Source organism: Mya arenaria, chromosome 16, assembly GCF_026914265.1.
Source record: "Mya arenaria isolate MELC-2E11 chromosome 16, ASM2691426v1".
Taxonomy (NCBI): domain Eukaryota; kingdom Metazoa; phylum Mollusca; class Bivalvia; order Myida; family Myidae; genus Mya; species Mya arenaria.
In genome coordinates, this window is record NC_069137.1 from 42193512 (window position 1) to 42217624 (window position 24113).

A 24113-nucleotide genomic window follows, 5' to 3' on the forward strand; every position below is an offset into this window, starting at 1 on the left:
AACATATTTTAAAATACGAAAAATATATTTACTTATTCTAATTATTTATTATTACATTTAATTATACGTGATTACTATACTATGTATACAATTAAGTTAAGTTGAAACTGTTTGCGTTCTAAATACCTACCAAGTACACGTTTGTGTGTAAACAAGATCAGCAACCTCTCAATTTACAATCATATAGTTATGTGGCTGAATAATGATATGATCAATTAATCTGTCTTGATTTGTTTTCTGTACATTATGGTCTGGGCCGTCGGCCTCATATCACAAATAAATTGAGTACAATCAGTTTAAACAGATAACAACCGTCTAATATTTAAACAAAGCCATGATATATCAGAATAGCTTGAGCGTCTTTACTCGACTTCGTTATCAGTGAATAAATATTGTTATCATATGTCAAGATACTGATACTGTACCGGTATGGTCTCCAGTCAACTTAAAGTTTCAGTCATATTTTCGAATAAAGTCGTATGTACAGATATTCAAATATGCAAAGAACCTTGCCTCATTTTAAAATCTAAAAATGTTACAAACAAAACAACTGTAAAAAAATGTGGCTAGTATGCATTTTGAGATTACGTGCTACCTTTCTCATATTGTTGATTCGTCCCGTACATATAAACACTATACTCGTTGCTCGAATCTCATTTTGTTGGAAAGAGCTTTTAACATCACCTTTACTTTGTAAAAAATAACTAGACAGTCTATAATATGAAATATTTATATATCTGGCAATTTTTAAAATTAATCATCATTGGATTGGTTAATAATATATATCAGCTAAATATTGAACAATCAATCAAACTTTGACTAAACGAAAGACAAATTTATACAAATGGCTGCAGACATTTGTTGTATTATAAGAGCTAAATCTATATCATTAAGCATGTGTACGAATTGATTTGTTGTCTTCCTTTTTACTATCCTTTTTAAGACATCGTATGTTGTGTTATCTTACCTGCATGGTTGTCACCACAGTGGTCATTTAATACCAACCTTTAAAACAGAATACATACGCCTTGCTAATATGCGAGTCTTTATAACTGCCTGCCCGGTTTCGATTGTCGTGATTGCCCCAATTTATAATATCCCTGTTTTGGAAAGCTAAAATATATTTTTAGTACTCTAAGACTGCCTGTCATATGGCAGTTGTGGTGATAGCATTGTTCATCTTAATCTTTTAAATGATCTGCAGTGACGATTTAATCCAAGATAGTTTGTATAAAAACATCTTATTAGGCGGACTTGCAGATCTATTATTATAATCAATCGTTTATTTCAGATAATGCGAGCGTTTATTGTTGCCTGTCTGCGTTTGTCGCCGCGGTGGCTGCACCCTTCGACTCTGCCCTTAACGGGGAATGGGAAGCATTCAAGGGGGTATACAACAAGAAGTTTATCTCCGCTGAGGAGGAGGGACTAAGGTAAGATCATGAAAGCTTATGTCCCATGGCTAGTAATATTCTGCATTTGCATCTTCGGGATTGACTTCGTTACCTTAAATAAGTTCGAAATTTTGATGAGGCCGCGGGCGATAACCTTAATTATTATATCTTTAAGGTGACCCATTTGATTACCTTAACAATGCATGGAATGAAATATTTTGATTCGTCACTTAAAGACGAATTAAAAAAAATAATATTTCATGACGGGTATAAGTTTCCTTTTTTTCTCCCTTGAACATTAAATATGTCCTTGTACGGTTGAATTCATATACAACATGTTTTAATATGGACGCCGTATTATTTCCGAGGTCATATATGTCGGATAATGGCCGGTGTATTTCGATCGATATCTCCGCTGAGTAAGAGAAACACAGGTTGTTTATTCCAGGACAACAAAACTTTATGGTAGGACACTAAGTCGTACGTGCTGCAAGATCGTTAGAAGTCATGCCTTTGTATAAGATTAAAACGGATCATAAGTGCACTAATGTTTTAGACAAAACAAAAACAAGTCAAGCAAACTAAAACCAATACAACAAAAATCAACAGTTTACAGATTTGAACCCTTTAAAAATTAGCATGTCAAAGCATGCCCATTTTGATATTTGTAGTTTACATCAGTATGCTATCTGACATGAGCAATAACGCTTGTAAATATATGAAGCGTAATCGTTAAAGATAACTCCGCTTTATAGAGTAAAACCTGTCTGGTTTCGAATGAATATTAAATAATGTTAAGCTAATCTAAACTACAAAATGAAATTTTATTGAAAAACACAACATCATATACTTTGTATATGTTCTTCGATGACATCCTTTGCTACGTACAGTCCGTCTGACTGTGATGAACATACGTTCTTAACCATAACATAACTTAATTTGATAATTAATCTGATACTTTTTGTCGTCTTCTGATCCACGCATATTTGATATCATCATCTCATATTCATAGACGCATGGTCTGGGAGGACAACCTTGACTACGTCCAGTCCCACAACTTGGAAGCTGACCGTGGTATGCACACATTCTGGCTCGGTATGAACGAGTACGCTGATATGGTAAGACTGGCAATATATTTTAAAAGCTTCACTAAACCATAATACAAAGGCCTAATATTCTTGCAAAAACACACCAATAGCCAAGGATTATGACGTTCAGCTTTAGTGATTTTGATTCTGCATGTCAATAGCAAATTATGATACGACTAAGAGGTTTCATTAACCGAGAATATAATGTAAAAAGCAAAATAAAAAAATACATAAATCCGTAAATAGAAAATCACCATCTAGCGTTAAACAAGTCCATTTTCAATAGCTTTTTTACCTTTTGTAATGTGCTATGTTTTTGTGCATTGAAGAGTTCAAGGCTATAACGAATGAAATTGACATAGCCTCTAGCTTCTCATCAACTACTTTAAATAGTACTTTTTACTTCAATTGCATGTGCTATATTTTTAGCATGGTTCCCACACCTACAACTTTAAATAGTTTTTTTTAATCTCATTTCATGTCCTATATTATAAGGCATTAGAGAGTTGAAGGCAATAATTAATGGATTTAACACCTCATCTAGCTTCTAACCACTTTAAATAATTTTAACCACATGTCATGTGCCATATGTTAGGGTATGTAAGAGTTGAAGGCCATTATGAATGGATTCAACACCACCTCTAGTTTCTAACCACTTTTTGAACCTCATGTCATGTACTATATTTTAAAGCATTGAAGAGTTCGATACTATTATGAATGGATTCTCTAGCTTCTAACCACTTTAAATAGTCTTTTAAACCCTATGTCATGTGCTAAATTTTAGGGTATTGAAGAGTTCAAAGCCCTTATGAATGGATTCAACACCTCCTCTAGCGTCTCAAAGTGCGGTAAATATATGGCACCCAACAATATTGAAATATCTGATCTCCCGGATATGGTTGATTGGAGGAAGGACGGCTATGTCACACCTATCAAGAACCAGGTACTGGGAACATTTGGTATTGTTAATTAACGAAGTACATTTTGTATAAATGCTGATTTATTACATTGTGTATTACTTATTTACGAAGTGAACTTGTTTTTGATTAATAAATACGTGTACATGCCAGATACACTTTAATTGATGAAGTAAGGCTGATGATGTTAAACCTGAATATACTTTAAGAATAGTGTAGGCCTCATTGTGTTAATCCACGGAGCGCCCATGAATTTGCCAACTTTGATCCTTGTCTGATAAAGACAGTTTGAGAACGCGTGTTTGTGCTATTGTATGAGCCATTTTACATCTGATAAACCGCACTTATCCAATCTATATGCTAGATAGATACATGTACTTGCTAATTTAATTTAACTTGTCTGATCAAGTCAGTTTGAGATATGAATTACTTCATCACGCCTACTGGTGTTATTGTATGAGCTGTTTTACATTTTATAAACCACATTTATCCAAATATCTGCTTAATATTGTAGTTTAAGTTGAGGATTAAAAAGTATTGAAGAGAAATTCGAATAAGGCACTATTTAACATTAAAATATACATTTATGTAGTTGTTATCCATTGCAACATTGTCTGTCTATTGATATTTTATATCGTGTAATACAAAACCAATTTTAAATTATTCGAATTCAGGGACAGTGCGGCTCTTGCTGGTCTTTCTCAGCAACAGGAAGTCTGGAGGGTCAGCATTTCCGGAAGACACAAAACCTTGTCTCCCTTTCAGAAAAGAACCTCATGGACTGCTCTGCGGCTTACGGTTTGAGATAACTTCTACTGTAATGTCATTTTGTTTCACAAGGTTGCTTTTCCGCGCCTTTTTGGATTCTTATTGTATAACGACTTCAACAAGAAGATTTACTACGTTCTAAGGCAGCAATCTGGTCGACGCAGAACGCATAGAAAAAATTAAACAATCATAAAATAATCGTTGTTATTATATATACGAGTGCACCAATAACATTGACATCATTTGAACAACTATTGTCCTGCGTTGCTCACACTGCTCGATGAATCTTCAAATCGTCCCTTCAATTTTATTGAGGAGATTTTCTTTAAAAAGTTCGTATTTTAAATCCAAATGTATATCTAAAAAAACAATACTAGTATTATGAACAAAAATATGAAAATATGCATACAACTACTGCATGTAAGAAATTATTATTTATTAATAGTTGTTTTGTTTACAAATCATTAAATAAAAAAAAACGTGTTAGTACTTGTGCCAAAGAATTAGGAGTATTAAAACAAAGATACCAAAAGTTGGAACCTTCATCTTTTTCTCAAAAATCGCCTTTGAAGAAAACAATTTGCATTAGCTCGGACAACACAATAACATAATTACAGCTTTCATGTTGCGTGATTGATTGATTGACATGTTCACGTGATATTATCAAAGTATTTTTAAGAGGTCAAAATATCAACCACTTTATGAAAGCCTTGGCGGCTTTGAGGCTGAGGCGTCGGTTTTCTATATTTCCCAGGCTTTACCGGCGTGGTTTTGCATCCCAGTAAAACCATAATACTTTTTTATTCTGTTTTCTTGTCCTCATTCCTAATGTCACTGAGCTGAAATGATAAAATGTTTTCAGACGCATTACCGGCCAAACCAATTGTTGGTCCAAACACATGAGCGATTACCATTCAGGTCAAACTGATACCAATATAATAAGACCAATTCTGTTTCAAGGTAACCACGGCTGCCAAGGAGGTTTGATGGACCAGGCTTTCGCGTACGTCATCAGTAACAAAGGAATCGACACAGAGATGTCCTACCCGTATGAACCAAAGGTACGTGTTTTGCGAAAACGTTCAAGAAAAAATCAGTTCAAGAAACCTGTTTTAGAACATGAAAAAATCGGTTACTGAACTAACCGTTTTCTAACCTAAGTGCCTGAATTATATAAGTCCAGCTTGGATACAATATTTTTAGCTATTCTCGAATAAAGAATTAGCAAAAATAAACCATTTTTTATTGAATATTTTTAATTTTATTTACCCAAACATGTGCTTTTCCAAAAAAACAACAGAAAAAAACACTGTTAAAACGGTAAATCTGTGGGATTGCAGTTTTTAAATTGGCTTAATAGTTTAATCCCCCAGTAGACTCGTGTACGAGTGTCCCATTGGCCGTTTCAAGGCGTTAGTCGTCCCATCATTTTTGGTAAAGCTATATTGATGCGTGTGGTCTGTTTGTGTGTATGTGTGTGTGTGTGTGTGTACGTCGGCCATGTAACTTTATTTGTATAGTTAATTAGTTTTACTTTTGACAAACTACGGCTCAGGACATATGGATTTCTTGAAATAATCGTATGAGGCCTGAATAATTTTGTATTAACTTATTTGGAAGGAACTAATTATTCGGTCTTGCCACTTTACTATAACCTTTGTATGTAAATGAAAATATTGCGATAAAGTTTGGTGTTAAAAAACTTCTTTTCTCATTGATGCATCTTTTTTTACATGACTTTCTGTCACCTGAGTCAAAATCCTAAGAATGAATATCAGGATATTCATCTTGATACCGATATATTTCGTAAAATATTTACATATGTATCTACATTAAAATCGCTTTACAACGTCTTTGTGTATTTCAATATAATGCTACGATTGGATTGGCGCGACATCATTTTACCAATGATATACGACGTTACAAAATTATCTTTTCTCTTATTAAAACGGAAGTTGTAAGAAACATTAGAACAAATACTCAATTCAAGAAGTCGGGGTTACTGCCTTTTCAATTTTAATGATTTTTCTAATTGAATTTTCTCGCATGCCTTACTGCGTTTTAACAGCAAAAAGTCAAGAAAAATTGCGATCAACCCTTTTAAGCCAACAATGAAACACATACCCTTTTCAATGGCATAATGGAAAGTTACACTAGCTTGCAGAACAAACGACAGTGAAACAGGTGTTAATTCAGAATCAAACTTTTTTATGGGAACACAACCTCATCAATAGGCAGACCATTCATTTATCAAAATGTTTTCCGTTATAAATAAATTACAGCCTTGGGAGAGTCATTGAAACTGGCATTAACTAGAAGTTTAACCTCAACCTAAAGCTTGTCCCCAACTATTCCCATGCTACCTTTTCATCGATCAGAATGGTCCATGCAAATTCGAGCAGTCAAACGTTGGAGCCACTGAGGTTAGCTGCATGGATATTGAACATGAGAGTGAGTCGAACCTTCAGAAAGCCGTTGCTATGGAGGGACCAATCTCTGTTGCTATTGATGCCGGACATAGGTCATTCCAGCTGTACAAGTATGTGGACGGTTTTAATATGCAGTTTTCATTTAACATTTATATTGAGCTTATTTTGTTAAAACGAATAATCTCAATTACAGGATTAGTAATTTAAGCACACAATTATTAACATTGCACAATTGCACAACGAGTAAATTTAATTGCAAAATGAGGAATACGAATCAAACAAGGACAAACTTTAATAATACAATGAGCAATTTCAATCACGCAATGAGCAAATTCGATAACACAATGAACAAATTCAATAACACAATGAGCAAATTCAATAACACAATGAACAAATTCAATAACACAATGAGCAATTTCAATATCACAATGAGCAAATTCAATAACACAATCAGCATATTCAAAACACAATGGGCAAATTCAAAACACAATGGGCAAATTCAATAACACAATAAGCAAATTCTATAACACAATGAGCAAATTCAATAACACAATGAGCAAATTCGATAACACTTTAAGTAAATTCAATAATATAATGAGAAATTTTATAAACACAATGAGTAAAGTTCAATAACAATTAAAAATAAGAAGGAATTAGCAAATTAAATAACACAATGAGAAAATTTAATTTAGCAATGAGTTATTCCAATCACCAATGAGCAATTCAATTACACAATAGGCAATTTCTAAAACAAGTTGTCTGTTAAAGCTTTACACAGATTATGGTTGTATATAATAAGCATTTCAGATTAAAAAAAAGACTGAATTTACCTTATCTTACATCATCTTATCATTTGTAAGAAGAATGATACGGATGTTAGTTATTCGATGATATTTTCAGGCGTGGAGTTTACAAGGAACCAGAATGCAGCTCCGTCCGTCTTGATCATGGCGTGCTGGCTGTAGGATATGGCACTGATGGTAGTTCCGACTATTGGCTCGTTAAGAACAGGTGAGATAAAATAATTGAAAACAGAGTGGTCATACCCCGTGGTTTATGACGTCACATTTGCTTTGTTTTCTTATTACGCTCATATCTTATTATGTTAATATCTACTGTCTTTGGAAATATTTATTGGAAAACATGTTGTAATGTGACTCATGGCAAGAAGGAGAGAGGTTGGCCATTGTTCCCCTCAAAACTGCTTTTCGCAATAACAAAATTGTTTCTGCTTTTCGTAATAACAAACCACAAACATTACATATTTATTTAGTTGTATAAGCCTCGTGTGTAGTCTATGCCATATGAATATAATATGCAGTCAGAGACTTCCGTTTTTAAGTTACATGGTAAATACATACATATATATATATATATATATATATATATATATATATATATATATATATATATATATATATACATTTTGTTGGACCAGTAACACAATTTGCTTTTCGCTATAACAAACACTAATTTATACATTCTGAGCATTTGCTCACGTCTTTTAATGAAACTATAAAATGCTCAACATATCTCTCAGCAACCGAAGAAAGTACACATTGTTTACACTTAGTCTGTGCTATGTATTGTTAAAATTGATATGAACATAACAAACTTATAGCGATAATCCTAACTGAATCTAAATGTTTTTTGCTTCCTGCAGTAACCAAATGTGAAGTCACAAACCACGTGATATGTCAAAACTGTATAATAGGGTACCATAAAGATTTTATGTCGACTTAAAGCTAACACCACACTGACTTGATACGAATTAATAAATAGGGAATAATTAGATAATATATATATGTACTAGTACATTAAAACATTATATTTAAATGTGCTTTTAATGATTACGGGGTGAAGGTGCTATTATATATACGTTTATATATCCAGTACATTTTTTTGGCTCTTGTCAAGTGTTTTTTAACAGGGTTTATATTTGAGACTTCGAAATTATGGCGTATCACAATAGTTCTCATTATATTTCTAATCCCAACTATGGTGAAAACTAATGGAATCAGACCGAAAATTGATTGAATATGTTCTATAATGTATAAATGCCAATTGTAATGCTTTGGTGTATGTGTATGATCATTATTTTACAATACGTCTGTTAATTTCTTTACAGCTGGGGAGAGTCTTGGGGAAACATGGGCTATGTCGAAATGGCAAGAAACAACAAGAACATGTGCGGAATCGCAACACAAGCCTCGTTCCCGACGGTGTAGATATGATGTTATTTTGTCTCGTCATATTTATGACATCATATGCATGGGAGTGTTATATAATTTGGTTTACAAAAGAATTTGAATTTATGCTTGATCCAAATATCTGTGATAAAATGTAAATAAATTGTTAAATATGTTTTTCTTGTTTGTTGCAAATTAAGATTACTTGATTGGAGTATGTAAATGTTGAGAAATTATTCACAATGTGTGTGCAAATTAGTCTTCAAATTACTCTTAATAAAGCTCCATCAAAACATTTGGAAAACGAGCTGCAGCAAAACATATACTATAACAGTCGAACCCCGTTGGCTCGTACTCCCGGGGACCGGCGAACATTCCTAGAGCTTCGGAAAATTCGAACCAATGGAGAATGCCTACCTTCTATGAAAATCAGTTTTCTAAATCCAGTTCGAGCCAAAGAGAAAAATTGAGCTAAGCGAGTTCGAGCTAACGGTGTTCGGTGTATCTGTGACTAGTGTACGACACAGACGATACGACCAAATGAAGATCACTATGGACCCTGAACAAACAATGACCATACACAAAAACAACCAGACATTTATGTAATGAATCAAAAAGGTATCTGCTAAGGCAGATATACATTACAACATTCGGAACTCCTCGACCATTTTTATCGAAAACAACCTCGGATGTATTTGGACGGTTTACATACTCAAAAAGAGGTACGTTTAAGTCCGCTGCAAGTAGATCGCGTAGTTATTTTATTTAGCAGTTAAACTTTATTACTTAACTCTCTGGAATCTGAATTATGTTTGCAATAAAACACTTTACTGGCAATCAATTAACTTAGATCAATAAATACAACTCTAAAACACTACATTTAATTAATGATATGATTCAAATAGTTAGGAACTACTTCAAATAATAAACCGGCATACATCCGAGAATGTTTTCGATAAAAATGGCCGAGGAGCTCCGAATGACATTACAATTCATTGGATCAGTCCGCCGAGTATCTACTAACGATAGTCCATCAAACCAGAAAAAGGGACGGACGAACTTGAATAATAAACGTAAACTCATCCGTGCGTTATGTTCATTTAATTCATTCAGCATCAAAATAACCATAATAACGCTTTGCTCAATCATTATTATATTGGTATAGATTTTTTATTCCCTTGTTAAAATGGTTTAAACAATGGTCGTGTACACAGAGCTCGCACACGTCCGGTAACTCTGGCCTTGTTCATATAAAAACCTTTTTTATTCCATCATGATTATAATGGTTTAAAAAATAGTCGTGCACAGCAATCTCGTACAAGTCTGGTAACGCTGGCCATGTTCATTATGACCTTCTGCGAGCTTCACATAACTCAAAATTCTAGGGTTCTGTGCTAGACCATAACAAAATAACTCTGTTTTGTTTCCAAACAGACACCCGGCGGTAATTCATTTAAAGGAATTACTCGAAACAAATGAAGGTCCATCGATTCTGGATGATAGCTGTCTGATCGTGGAGAGACAATCCGAGAAGATGAACATTGTGCTACAAACCCCATTCCTTTGGAAATAAATTTATATTTGATTACATGGTTTTTCACGCATAGGTCAACAGTAAACTGAGAGTTTTATTGCGATCGATAAAGTTTTGTGCTGGATTTGTGGATTTACGTATGGTCATGGCAATTCAAAAGGTTTGTTATTTCCTTGCATTGTGCAGGTTTACCTCGCTTAGGTCATCAATAAACTGAGAGTTTTATTGTAATCAATAAAGGTTTGTGCTGGATTTGTGGATATGGTATGACGTATGGTCATGTTAATTCAAAATGATTGTTACTATTGAGCATGGTGCCATGATAACTGTATGGGATGTATTTGAGTTTCCATAAGTATGGCCAAAAAAGGTAAGATACGCGTTGTACAGCTATGTATACTGTCGAAACCCGTTGGCTAGATATCGCTTGGCTCGATTTCCTCGTTGACTCGAGCTTGATGTAAAGGAAATATTGCTTTTACCCCATGTAATTATTCCCGCTTGGCTCGATATTTGCCAGGCTCGAAGTATTTTGCATGTCCCTGGAATATGGAGCCAAAGAGTTTCGACTGTAATCATTGAATAAATTGGCATAAGTTAAGCACTCACCATTTCCCAATACAACGCTATTATGAACAAACAGAAACATGAAATTGTACATTTTTTTTCCTTAAAACTTCACACTAAAAGACCTGACACAATCCTGACAATTGTTAAACAAACCTTATACAAAAAATAGATGGGTTACTGGGAAGAAAGCTCTTATCACATCTTCAAAAAGTTAACACGTTGTGAAATTATATATTTACAGTCGAACCCCATAGGCTAAACTTCGAGCCTCGGAAAATTCGAGCCAAGCGGGATTGTTTACCCATAATGTAAAGAAATCGGTCTTTTATATCTAGTTCGAGCCAACATGAATTTGAGCCAAGCGAGTTCGAGCCATCCGGGATCGACGTTATTAAGTTAATATCATTGTAGACGTATTAGACGTTTCATGATTAAACTAGTAAATTATTGTCCATTCAAACTTTAGATGATCAGCATGCCATTTTCTAACCTTACTTTTACAACTTAATATGTATGGATTTTTGTTATCGCTTTCGTGAATCTAAAACACAAATTGTTTTCCTGACATTTGATATACAATCAGACGAGTTTCCTTGAATTAAGGCTTTTATTGTTTTAATCCCTTGGCAATATTACAAATTGAGCAATGAATTTTTGAAATAAATTTTCCTCGAAATAGTTTTTAAAGATGCACTCTTACTCCCAAACAAGATTTATCACAATTAATAATATTGTTTTAATATTCCAAATAGGATGAATACATGTCAAAAAATGGTTCTTCTTAAGAATATCGAGTTAAATTTAAAAGAAATGATCATTAAACACAGTATTTCTTCCTTATTCGTCTATCGAAGACCACAGTAAATATTTTAGCATTCACCAATCATTTGATATTTTTGCATTTACTGCTATTAAATACATGGTTACAATCTTGTTATCAGTAGTTAGTATTTTCCATAAATGCATTATTCAGTAAGTACTTGAAGGGTTTTCAGTCAAAATTTATGTTTGTTAAACATGTTTATGTATTGATTTTGAATAAGAGTGTCACTTTAAAGAAAGCCAGACAATCGTAATGTTGTTGTCACTATATCTGTGCGTATGTGTTTATTTAAGGAATTGATTGCGGGATTGACGTCATTATCGGAAGTTGAGGCGTGTTTTTTTTGTAGATTGTTTCAAGATTAATACACAAAAGGTTACATGAATATATAATTCATTCTATACCATAAAAAGTACTAATTAAGAAATGCATTTCATGATTGATGTCATTATCAGGGTATGTACGCTATTGGGCTGGTCAAAGCGTGTGGAGTCCGATAACATGTATATTGATATGTGATAAATTGCGATCCGAAGATGTTGCATTCATCGATTGATAAACGAAATTGCCGAAATGCAGTTCATTTAAGGAATGGAAGTTGATGTGTAATTATAATACAATAAAACATAACACTTTAATGGCATACTTATCAAAATAGGCTCACAACAGATGAATTTCTAAATTCTGTAGTTTTGTAAACGAGAATGAATTTTAGAGAAACTCTCCTGGTCCAATGTGTAATATCTGAAAATGATAATAAAAACAACGTTCAAGATTAAAGACACACAATCTAGATTCATGCAAAATATCTTATTGCATTATCATCTTAAACTCATTTGAATTTAAATTTGATAAAACACCTAAAACTAGTGTTGGGAATCGGTTGCAATTTTACTATCGATGATCGGTACCACTCAAGTAACCGATTATCGATAGTACAATCGGTTTTTAAAATACTAGATAGTACCTTTAAAAAACTTTTGTAGTTTTATTCATGTACAGTATTAAACTCTTAATCATTATATGCATATACCTTATGTCTATAATTGAAGTTATTAAGTGTTGTTGTATAAAAAAATAATTCATTTTCTTGCCCATTGTGGATTTCAGTAGCCATTTTGTTAAAGATAACATCTGAACACTTACTATTTTTTTTAATTATTTTTTTCGATAATCGTTTTTAACTAAATACTATTGATTGTCGCCGATTTCAGGTCCAACCAATCGATTTTCGATTATAATCGATCATCGGAACATCACTACCTAAAACGCGTATGATTTTAGTAAAGATATGAGATAATATGGGCCTTTATGAATGTTTAATTTTAATTAATAGCTACGTGGCCACAAATCCCTCATTTAAAATAGCGCCATATCAATTATATTTTTTACATATTCAGTCAAAACGGCACCCCATTAAAGCGGTTTCAATTACATTCTGTTGAAAAGAAGTTAAATATATAATGTAGGCCATGTTTATTATTTAATATATATAATGTGACAAGAAGTCCGTTAGTGCGGTCACGTTACGAACTGACTTCACGTGGTCAACTATCTAAATAAGGCAAAATGTGAAAGTCATTTCCTTCTTTGATCAATTTGTTTGCAATGTAACAGGATAAAATTGATAATTGATCAACGCCATAAAACAAAACGGACACCAATAAAAGTTGTTTTTCAGAAAATAATTTTGCAGCAACATGACAAGATAAATGGAAGTAATTGTAAGTTGGAATAAGTCAAAAACGAGTTGAAATATAGCTGCAGAATCCCCACATAGGCATTGTATTAAAACTGATAAATGAGATGTTTCTTCAATAAAGCATGGCATCAGAAAAGCTTCAAAATATTGCATTTTAAATTGTTATCATCGATTACGATTAATTTTGTTTTCTGAAATACTTGAAATGTTTGTTTAAATCGAGCACATTTTCTGCACTACAGTCGAACCCCGTTGGCTCGAAGCCCTGGCCGGCTAAATAACTTCCAGTCTCGGAAATATCGAGCCAAGCGGGAAAGTTTACATTCAGTATATAGAAATCGGTCCTTTACATCCAAAACCGATGGCTCAAACTTGCTTGGCTCGAATTATTCGTTGGGTCGAACTGGATGAAAGAATCGACTTCTTTATACTGAATGTAAGCATTCCCGCTTGGCTCGAAGTATTTTCGCCGGTTCCTGAGAGTTCGAGCCAACGGGGTTCGACTGTACTTTAAATGTACGTGCGTTTTGTCGCAGCATCGAAAAGGATGCATAAATATCGAAATCAATGGTTCTTATAAAAGATACCGTGTTTAATTTGAAAGAAAGGTGCATAAAACACGATATGTGTCTTTGAGACGATAGTTGATCACTATAAATATTAACGGACCAAATAGTCATATACTTTTTGTGCATTTTCATCCATTAAACACACGGTTACAAATGTTGTTAAAAGTAATTTATAATTTCTATAAATGCATTATTACGGAGGCAGTTCAAAATCTATGTTTCTTATGCATGTGCTTATATTGATTTTAAATACGAGTATCATTTTAAAATTCTAGATTAATTTCGGCAAATTTCTTTTCAGTCGATAAAGGACTAAACCCGACAATCATAAAGGCCAAAATAATTGGAATCTACACATACCTAGTTCTTAATTAAGTTTTAATTATAATAACAATTATGTTATGCAACGTATAAATGTCGTCATAATAGCTTGAAAACGTTATTATCATATATATTGTAAAATCAACGAGAATCTATAGGCAATTAAGATAGTATAAATATCTATATTGATGCTCTAACTGATTATATTATCATTACTAAAAATCATAGCTTTAGGCATTCTTACATATTCTAATAAGTTTCTTATGAAGTTAATTAAAATACAGGAATGTGTTGTTTGAAAGATATTTCAATCTTACTTTAATAACAAATAAACAAAGAAAAACTACAGAAGTAAATTTTCCTCAAATTTAGTGTTACGCCGCGAAACTCCCGTCTTTTTAACAATTATTATACGTTCCATTGTATATTCTTTATATGTATGATCGAGAGAAATTCTTATATTTCGCATGATGTGTGTGTGTGTAAGCTTTTTACACTCACAATCGGGCCTTGCCCATTCGGCGAATGCTCCATTAAGATTGTTAGTCATTTTAGGTTTTTGGAGCATAGTCCAAAGATATCATGTAACACAGGTTAGAGCTTGCCTGGTTCTTTAACGTGCACCAGTGTATATTGATAACGGATGGAATAACTCCCGTGGGGCCATCAGTGCAATACTTGAACAATCAACTGGCGAGTAAAGGTAGTTAAAGATGCCCTCCTACGCCTAAAAAGATTAACACAAATAATACAATTGTTTTAATATATAAAAAAGGAATGAATAAATCTCGAAAACAATGATTCTTATGAAGGATACCGAGTTTAGTTTAAAAGAAGGGTGCAGACAACACGGTTTTTCCACCTTATGAGACGATAGTAGATAACAGTAAATAATTTAGCACTCACCAATCATTTAATATTTTTTGCGTTTTTAGCTATTAAAAACACTGTTACAATACTGTTATCAGTGATTAATTTGTTCCATAAATGCCATTTTTAGTAAGTAGTTAAAGGTTTATCACTCAAAATTTATGTTTGTTATACATGTGTATGTATTGAATTTGAATAAGAGTGTCACATTAAAAAGGATATGTAGTAAGGTTTCGCTTTCTGATTTGGTTAATTCTAGGTATCTGTTCCATCGTAGCAAATCATTACATAACCTTCCTTGAGTTTAAAAATATGAATAAAACTGATATACATGTACTTATTTTACCACTAGTTATTTGTGTATCAAATTTTGCAATTAATTAGATTAGTTTGACTTAAATGTAAAGGATTCTAGTGACGTTTTATTAAAATCATTACAAGAAGATGTCGTGTGAAAGATTCAAAATGAACAGTATGTTCTTGATTCTATTATGATCAGGGTGTTGTGTTATTCACCTTGGGGTACGATGTGAATGAAAACAAATATCAAAGTAGGCTTATCAGTTTCCCCGAGAGAAACATTATAAGCTCTGCTTTCGTTTTAATCCGCTTCAATGTATCCTGCATATTCGAGTATTTACTGCTCGATATTTGTGACAAGATATTTGTTCGAAGATTTGTTTAGCATTATCAGTCAAATCAATGGAACCTTTTCCTGTTGAGGAAAGGAATCTGCTACAACCTCGAAGAAATCAAGCCAAATTCAAGTCGTCATTATAATGACTTTAACCAGAGTATAGCCTTTTGCGCATTATCGACTCGGTGTATGTAAACCACGTGATAAATTACGTCACATATGCTATGTCGGAAGGCAATATTTTGCTTAAAATGAAGGCATTTTTTGAGAGTTTAGTTTCTTAAAACACCTTGAGCAACCTTTTCGCAAAATCGGTGCCTGATGAAGCACTGTTCAAACATTATTTCTGAAACAAGTTTTTTACTGTTTGAAGAAATAATTAAACTAGTAATCAAACTCAGGCAATAAAAGGAAGCCGGGTCTCTTTCAGCAGAATAGACTGCACCTTGTTTCATTTTAATAGTTTGGAAACGTTCCATATAAGAATGCCAGAAATGATTTCATACGTTAAAACTTTACTCTTGTATTGGTAAATTGATTATTATTTACTGTCAGCGAAAATATTTTTTGATGCAAAGTTAAACTTGCTTGCAGCAGCCTGACAGGGCTTTCTATTTATTGTGAAACATGATTAATTGACTTAAATTTGACTTATTTATTTATTTAACTATAGTTTGTAAGCACAAGACGTATGACTCCAAGCACATTCCATCCGAAGGGTGTATCAGTTCAAGTTCAAGCATCCATCAATAAAGTTCCGATATCAAGTACTTTTAAGAAGGCGATGGGTTTGAATGACATGTCATTTAGACAATACACAATCCTTTCTAAAAACTCACGAACCGTTTTTGCATAATGTCAGTCAGTTCCACATCTAAGTATTCCATTGGAATTGAAGGATTTAAGTGGTCACAGCATTATACTTGTCTTATTTGTGGAAGATTTCAAGCGTGTTTGCATGAAATCATGCAATTGTACATAATTATCAGAGATTTCCATTTGTAACTGAAATTGAAATTGTAATGAGATTGTCTCCTCTGGAGAAATTTGAATTGATTTAGAACAACAGATATCGTAACATGTCCTGCATTAGGTCACGCGGATGTACTTTACAGAGTCGATTGTAACTGTAGATAGTTGCGTTCGTCGCAGTATTCAAATGTTCGCTTCTGGTGGAATACGGATTGATTGAGCACGAACAAATTTGTCAGAAATCTCAATCTTTCCTGCTCAGGTTATGCCGATTGTTTCTGATATATATTGTAATTGTCACAGTGATATGATTATCTCGTCGTCGAAAAACATAGCTGATGTCACACGGGCGATTTGAAAAAAAAAATGAGGGCCTCGCAATACCTGTTGCATAATGCCAAAAAGTTCATCATCGAAAAGAGAGCCGGTTGTAACTTAAATGTACTACAGGTACAGCACTACGAATGTCTCTTGTATTTCTGGTATATAAAGCAAGGTCCCAATTAATCCAATCAGTTGTAATAACACTCGATTTGGCATTGACACCGACAGCTTAAACCAACATCTTACAAGAAGCTTGGCAACTCATATGTACAAATGTTAGTAAAAGCAATCGGTTATCTTTAACACGCAACGGAATCATATTTAGTATAAAAGTCCGATTAAAATACATATCATCATCATCATCATCATCATCATCATCATCATCATCATCATTTTGTAATGCTTTTGGTGTATTCTTAAATTTAATATCCCTGAACTATTACGTAAACACTCAGTCAAGCTAGTTCGTAGTATTTATAAGTCTGAGGTCTACGAAATAAAAGCCATCCATGAAAATAAGCATTGTGCATTTATCCATTACAAAAGGCATTAGTTTTTGCATTGAAACAGTCCATGAAACGAAAATACAACCTTTGGTTGGTCAATAATTATGACATATAATACATTTAACATATTATATAATATTATTACTGGCACTGTCCTCTTCAAAAACATTCAAGTTGATTCAACGCAAACGTGAACCTTATATTAGTTTCGCTTTGCTAACGAAGACTTTACTCCTGAAAACAAATAACCACCAGGTCCCGTGTCCGACCATTGTCAATCATCGATTTCTTGATTCAAAATGAGAAACGTGGAGGTTTACTTCTAAACTAACAGCAGTACACAGATATATTTTGGTATATTCAATAAACTAGAAGAGTAGATTAATACCAACTTTTAAATTATATTGTTTACATTTCCTGTCTGGTAAGATATAGAGAGCATTACGCCACTCGTGGAAAAACTCGTCTGGTGCTCACTCGGTGAACTATATTGCAATTATTCAAACGCAGGATAATCAACATGCCATACCATTACCATGTATGGCTTTTGTTCATGCAATAATGGATCTTACAAAATAGCTTCCTGGCATTTGATATAAATTCAAGTGCGTCATTGGGCTCAGCAATAAGATTCTGAAATAGCAATGTTAAAAGTATTGGTTACATTACTTTTGCAGTTTAATAATTGGAATAATTACTTAAAAGGAACCACCATGACCTTCTTTAACACAACTAATAGCTTCGAGCTTCATATTGCCCTAGGGCCCCGTGCCAGACAATAATAAAGAAAGGCTGAGTTAATTATAAAAATATTCCAATCGATTATTCATTTATTGACGAAAACGAAGCTCCATCAATTCTGGATAATAAAACACGAATATAATCAATGACCATACACAAAAAACAACCATACATAAAAGTAATGAACCAATAAGGTATCATTGCGATACTATTCCTGGGGAATAGTTTTATAATTGATTATAGTTTAATTTATGGTCAATTATACGGCGATTTGAAAACGATGATCATGGTTTTGCATGCTAAGATAATAGTTCTATGCATTCGAGGTTGTCAAATACTGGTCCAAAATGGTAGGACATAGAGGTTATCACGCCACTCGTGTAAAGTAACTTCTCTGGTGCTCACTCGGTGAACCTTATTCCAATTGTTCAAGCGCACGATAATCAACATGCCCTACCATTAACGTGTATGGCCTTTGTTAATGCAACAATGTATCTAAAACTGCTTCCTGGGTTGTTTAATAAAAAGGGAGTTTTACTAGAAAGAAACCACCAGGAACTTATTTAACAGGACCAAATTCGAGCTTCTTGTTGCTCGAGGGCCCCATGCCTGACAATGATAAAAAACGATTTGTTGATTACAAACATGTTCCAAGCGGTAATTCATTTATAGACACAAAGAAAGCCCAATTCATCCTGGAAAATAAAACTCGGAGAATATCATTGCGCTACCTTTCCTAGGATTTTTAATACAGTTTAATTTATAGGCAATTAAGCTGCGATTTGAAAACAATGATCATGGTTTTGCATGCTAAGAAAATAGCTTGATGAATTCATGGTTGTCAAATACTGGTCTAAAATGGTAAGGCATAGAGGTTATTACGCCACTCGTGCAAAATCACTTCTCTGGTTCTCACTCGGTGAACCTTATTGCAATTATGAAAGCGCAGGATAATCAACGTGCCCTACCATGTATGTTTTTTGTTGATACTAAAATGCATCTAATTTCTTTCTGACAATTGATATAAATTCAAGTGCGTCATTGAACTAGAGATTTTTTAGTGGGTATGCACTGGTAATTTTATAAACTGAGCTATACAATTCTGAAATAGCAATCTTAAATGTATTGGCTATATAACAATTGTAGTTTAAAAAAGGGATTATTACTTAAAAAAATCCACCAGGAACTTAGCAAAGAGGACAAAATTCGAGCCTTTTATTTCCCGAAAGCCTCGTGCCAGAAAATAATAAAATAATGTTGTGTTGATTACAAACATAAACAAAGCATTAATTCAATTTAAGACATAAACGAAGCTTTATATATTCTGGATAATAGAACATCATTGCGCTATATTTCCCTGGGAAATAGTTTTATATTTAATTAAACTTTAATGTGTAATCAGGGTTTTCTGCAATTTTAAAACGATGTTCATAATACTGTATGCTGCAATGTTAGCTATATGGAATACGTTCTGGTCCCAAATGGTAAAATATATGGGATATAACGCTACTCGTAAAATAACACTTTTGGTGTTATTCGGTGGAATCTAATGAAATCTGACAATGACACAAACATATTTTTCTTCTGTTTAGTTTTTTATATGTGTTAAGATTATATGAAATGACTTATAATCGTGGTTCTTCAGAAAAAATCTGCCAAATTGTAAAAAAACAAACGTAACGCCATTTCGTAGAATTGTACCCTAGCACTGTGTGCGCTTACGTTTGAACGTTGAATTGAAAGAGAGCTAAAATTTCAAAACAGTGAAAAAATTTCACTGTTTGTAACTGATAAATCTCAACAAACCACGGGGAAACCATATTCTTTATTATCATGCTCTCCTGGAAGAAATTGTAAGGTTTGCGTTATAGATTGACAAAGTGACATCTCCCGTACAATGCAAAGTTCAAATTAGCAGCCTAAGCAGTAAGCTTAATTTCACCATTGAATAAGGTATACAGCCAAATAGATTAAATCAGATCTAACAACGACTCAAAACATCTTAATCATTACACAACCGGGAGCGGTGAAGGAAGAAGGCCCATATCTGGTTATTATCATGAGAGAAAAGTCAACGAGAAAAATATTCGTTTTGTCTTCAGTCTTGTTTTGCTTTAGTTGTGAAGTGTATTTCGAGAAAAATGCAAGTTTCTACATTGAACTTATTATGCAATCTTTATAATAAAAAGAAATCGAATATATGATTTAAACACTGAAATGGCAAACAGTGTGAATGGTCTAAGACTACCTACCATTCACACGGTCTGCTATTCTAGTCGTAATAATATTCTTAGGGAATTTCGCAGGCGTTGAAGATGCAATTCATCCATTAGATGAAAGATGAAGGCAGCAAGCCCATGGTTACATCACATTTTATTGAAAACAATTATGATTTTAAACAAAACTCTCCTCAGAATATCATATTATCACAATTCTTTGCTGGAATCATCAAATTAATTCAAAAGTCCAAAAAACACTGCGTTTACACGAAGATATATTTACTTTGATAGGGCATTTGTTTGGTTTGGTTAAACTATTATACCGTTGGAATTTAATGGTTATGTTTATCAACTTATTGTTTTGCTTATCAAGTTTATTGAAGGCCCCGATAAAATGATCGGTTTTACAATCTTTACTCACTTCTTGACCATTTTAAAGTGAGAGTGATTAAGTTGTACAGGTGTCCGCCTCACATTCAAATGGTCGTAGTTTATAGTTTATAGTTCATTTCAAATGCATAAAGGCCATAGCCCCATGAGCATACAAGAATTATTCATATATACACATATCATGACAATTCATAGATCAGTGGTCAAATACAAGCTCATAGATACAATTTCTTACAATAACTAACACTATATTATTATATAATACAAACTTTATTATATATAATACCATAATATTATCACAGTAAGGAGACAGTGGCTTCAATATGGATATAAACTTATTACATATGTTAAATATAAACAAATGCATTTCTTAGTTTAAAAGCTTTATGTACATACATCGATGATTTTCTACATGTAGCTTTCGTATCACGGGCAATAAATTCAAGAATGGTCCTGACTTCGACATCCACCGTCGATCAGGTTGCCTTTCACAAGAAAACAGACTCGATGGTGAGTCCGAGACAGGCTTCCCTAAGAGTCAGTTCGACCTTAACTTTGTGTCTTGATATTATTATAATGAACTATCAGGATGGATTTAGTAGTTTTATATAAATATCATACGGAACATATGTGACATTGATATTGTCAACACGATAACAGATTGTCACCTGAGGCGAACAAAATTAAGTACATAAAAAAAGGTTTAAAAAGTTTTTAATTGATTTAATGAAACGAGTTTAACAGGGTTAATACAATATAACATAAAAACATAATTATATCTAGAAAAAATTTCCACCGTTAATTTTCTGTCGTCTGGTGTTTTTGTGTACACATGAATTATGACGTCATTACTGTATGAGTATAAGGGAGGCAATCACGTCATGATTTAGCTAAATTTTTGAAGCAGTTATTTGCCCTTAAATAACATTCAAAATGTCACTGCGGTCACATGACCTGACAGTGAATTTTCGCTTGGTCACGTCTCAAAAATGTTGCAAATATTTCTGACAGTCAAAATATCTCTTTTTCGGGTAATGGGATTTTACCAATGTAGACAAAAGTCAGGTTTAATAAACTTTTTTGTCAAGCATGTTACCGTCCTTGATAGTGAATCTGAAATTCTAGGAAACCTACCTGATATAAATTGTCAGAAGCATCCTATATTTTGAAGGTTTCTTACCGCATACATTTTCATGAAAGCAAAAGTGTGATTTGTTGTACATACTTCTAAAAGGACATTTATAATTGTAACCTGATTATTCGATAAGAAAACAATCAAAGGAAATTATGAACCTCATTAATTGTGTCAATGATAAGTTATTTTACATGTTCTTTTCCATATGTATATGTTTAATTTATAGACATGTCCTTTGAGTGCCTGTCAGTGAAGGTTTAAGTATGAATGCATTTACTAACAGAAGGTTTAAAAGTTTTATATGTAAATGTATCGTTTTAGTTTTAACATTGATAGATGATTTATTTTCAAGAATAATGCTTTTTCTTTTGTTTGTTTACTTTGAAGGCCATATTGGAAATCAGAATATATGTCCTCATATGTCTAAATGTGTAACCATCGGTAAATAGAGCTTTTATTTAATATTATTATAGTTATTATTATTATTATTATTATTATTATTATTATTATTATTATTATTATTATTATTATTATAAATATATTACATGTACTTAAATCATTGTGTTGATATTCAGTATTTAAACTAAACGAAACCTCTATTGAAAACAGTGATATACAGTCAAACCCGGTTGGCTCGAACTCACAGGGACCGGCGAAAATACTTCGAGCCTCAGAAAATTCGAGCCAAGCGGGATACTTTGAGTATAAAGAATCGATCCTTAACATCTAGTTCGAGCCAACAAAGAATTCGAGCTAATCGAGTGCGAGAAAACGGGGTTCGACTGTATCCTTGCGATCAAATTTATCATTACTGGTCCATCTATCATCAACAAAAGAGGATTCATGAATTTCTGCTGTTGGCTCATGCAAAGCATTAAGCAAATGGATGCAACATCATTTGGCATTAAAGCTTTTAATTATGTTTTGTCTCTCAAAATAATACATTAAATTTTCTCATCCTGCGATAAAACGAGAAAATGAGCAATGGAGTTCTTAAATCAATTTTGTCTGGATGCTTTTTAAATGTCAGTGGGCAGATTCATCATTGTTCAATCATGGAGGGGAATCAGGAAGGGAATACAGCTCTGACAAGTTTTGAAAGCAAATTTCATTGTTCATTGTCCTTGAAGTCGATAAAGAGACAGTACCCGACATTTATCAAATATGAGATATTCGCCTGATAACACATATACTACTTGTAAATTTATTTGAATTTCTAACAAAAGTTATTAAAATGCAGTATAGCGTAAACATGTTCTAACAATAACCTGACAAGACAATTATGTTATTTTTCTTTAATTAAGAAAGTTGACCAGAAGATTTAAATGTATCTTCAGGACGCATAATGTAAGAAAGACTTACAAACAACTTCAACAACAAGCCTTAGGAAAACGTTGCCTATTCAAGTTTGATTTTCTTGCAACCATTCATTGATCTCTTAAATATAAAAGGTTTCAGTCACCCTGACTGTTCAAATGGTTGTGAAGAGATCGATATAATTCTAGAACTATTTTAATTTAGTCACAAGCGCGTTTTTCTATCATTTTATGTAGCTTTGATATAATCCAGGCCCCAATATCAGGAAAATACTTAGTCAAATCTCAATCTTAATATCAACTCCCTTTTCCACCCTACACTATGACATTAATAAAAATTACTAATGCTTTACTATTTTTCAAAGCATATTCTCACATGCATTATGTTGATTAACATGATTGCTCAATATATTTGAGAAATATATTTCTAAAGCACAAAATGTACTTTAGTAAAACTCAAAAATAATAAATTGGACTCAAGTACATTTTTTTGCTCTCAAGCTTTTTTTCTATAGAATATTTACCAAATTTTCATAATCAACATAATGAATGAGAGAATGCGATTTTAAAAAGGGTAAAGCATTTATAATTTTGAATTATATGATGTTTTAATAATAAAAAGAGTTGAGACTAAAATTGAGATTTGACTTAAGTATTTTCGTGATATTGGGGGCAGGAACGATAAAATTCATTTTTTGA

The 24113-nt window shown here is 33.0% G+C and overlaps 1 protein-coding gene across 1 annotated transcript; it reads left to right on the top strand.

Annotated features, from left to right (window-relative positions):
- Positions 1-844: 844 nt before the first annotated feature.
- On the top strand, positions 845-8831 carry LOC128221664 (procathepsin L-like). The gene is made up of 9 exons (XM_052930264.1): positions 845-863; positions 1292-1433; positions 2407-2512; positions 3267-3425; positions 4074-4197; positions 5128-5228; positions 6546-6706; positions 7497-7607; positions 8725-8831. Exons 1-9 carry the CDS (start codon positions 845-847, stop codon positions 8822-8824), a joined length of 1023 nt encoding a protein of 340 aa, XP_052786224.1. The 3' UTR covers positions 8825-8831.
- Positions 8832-24113: the final 15282 nt, after the last annotated feature.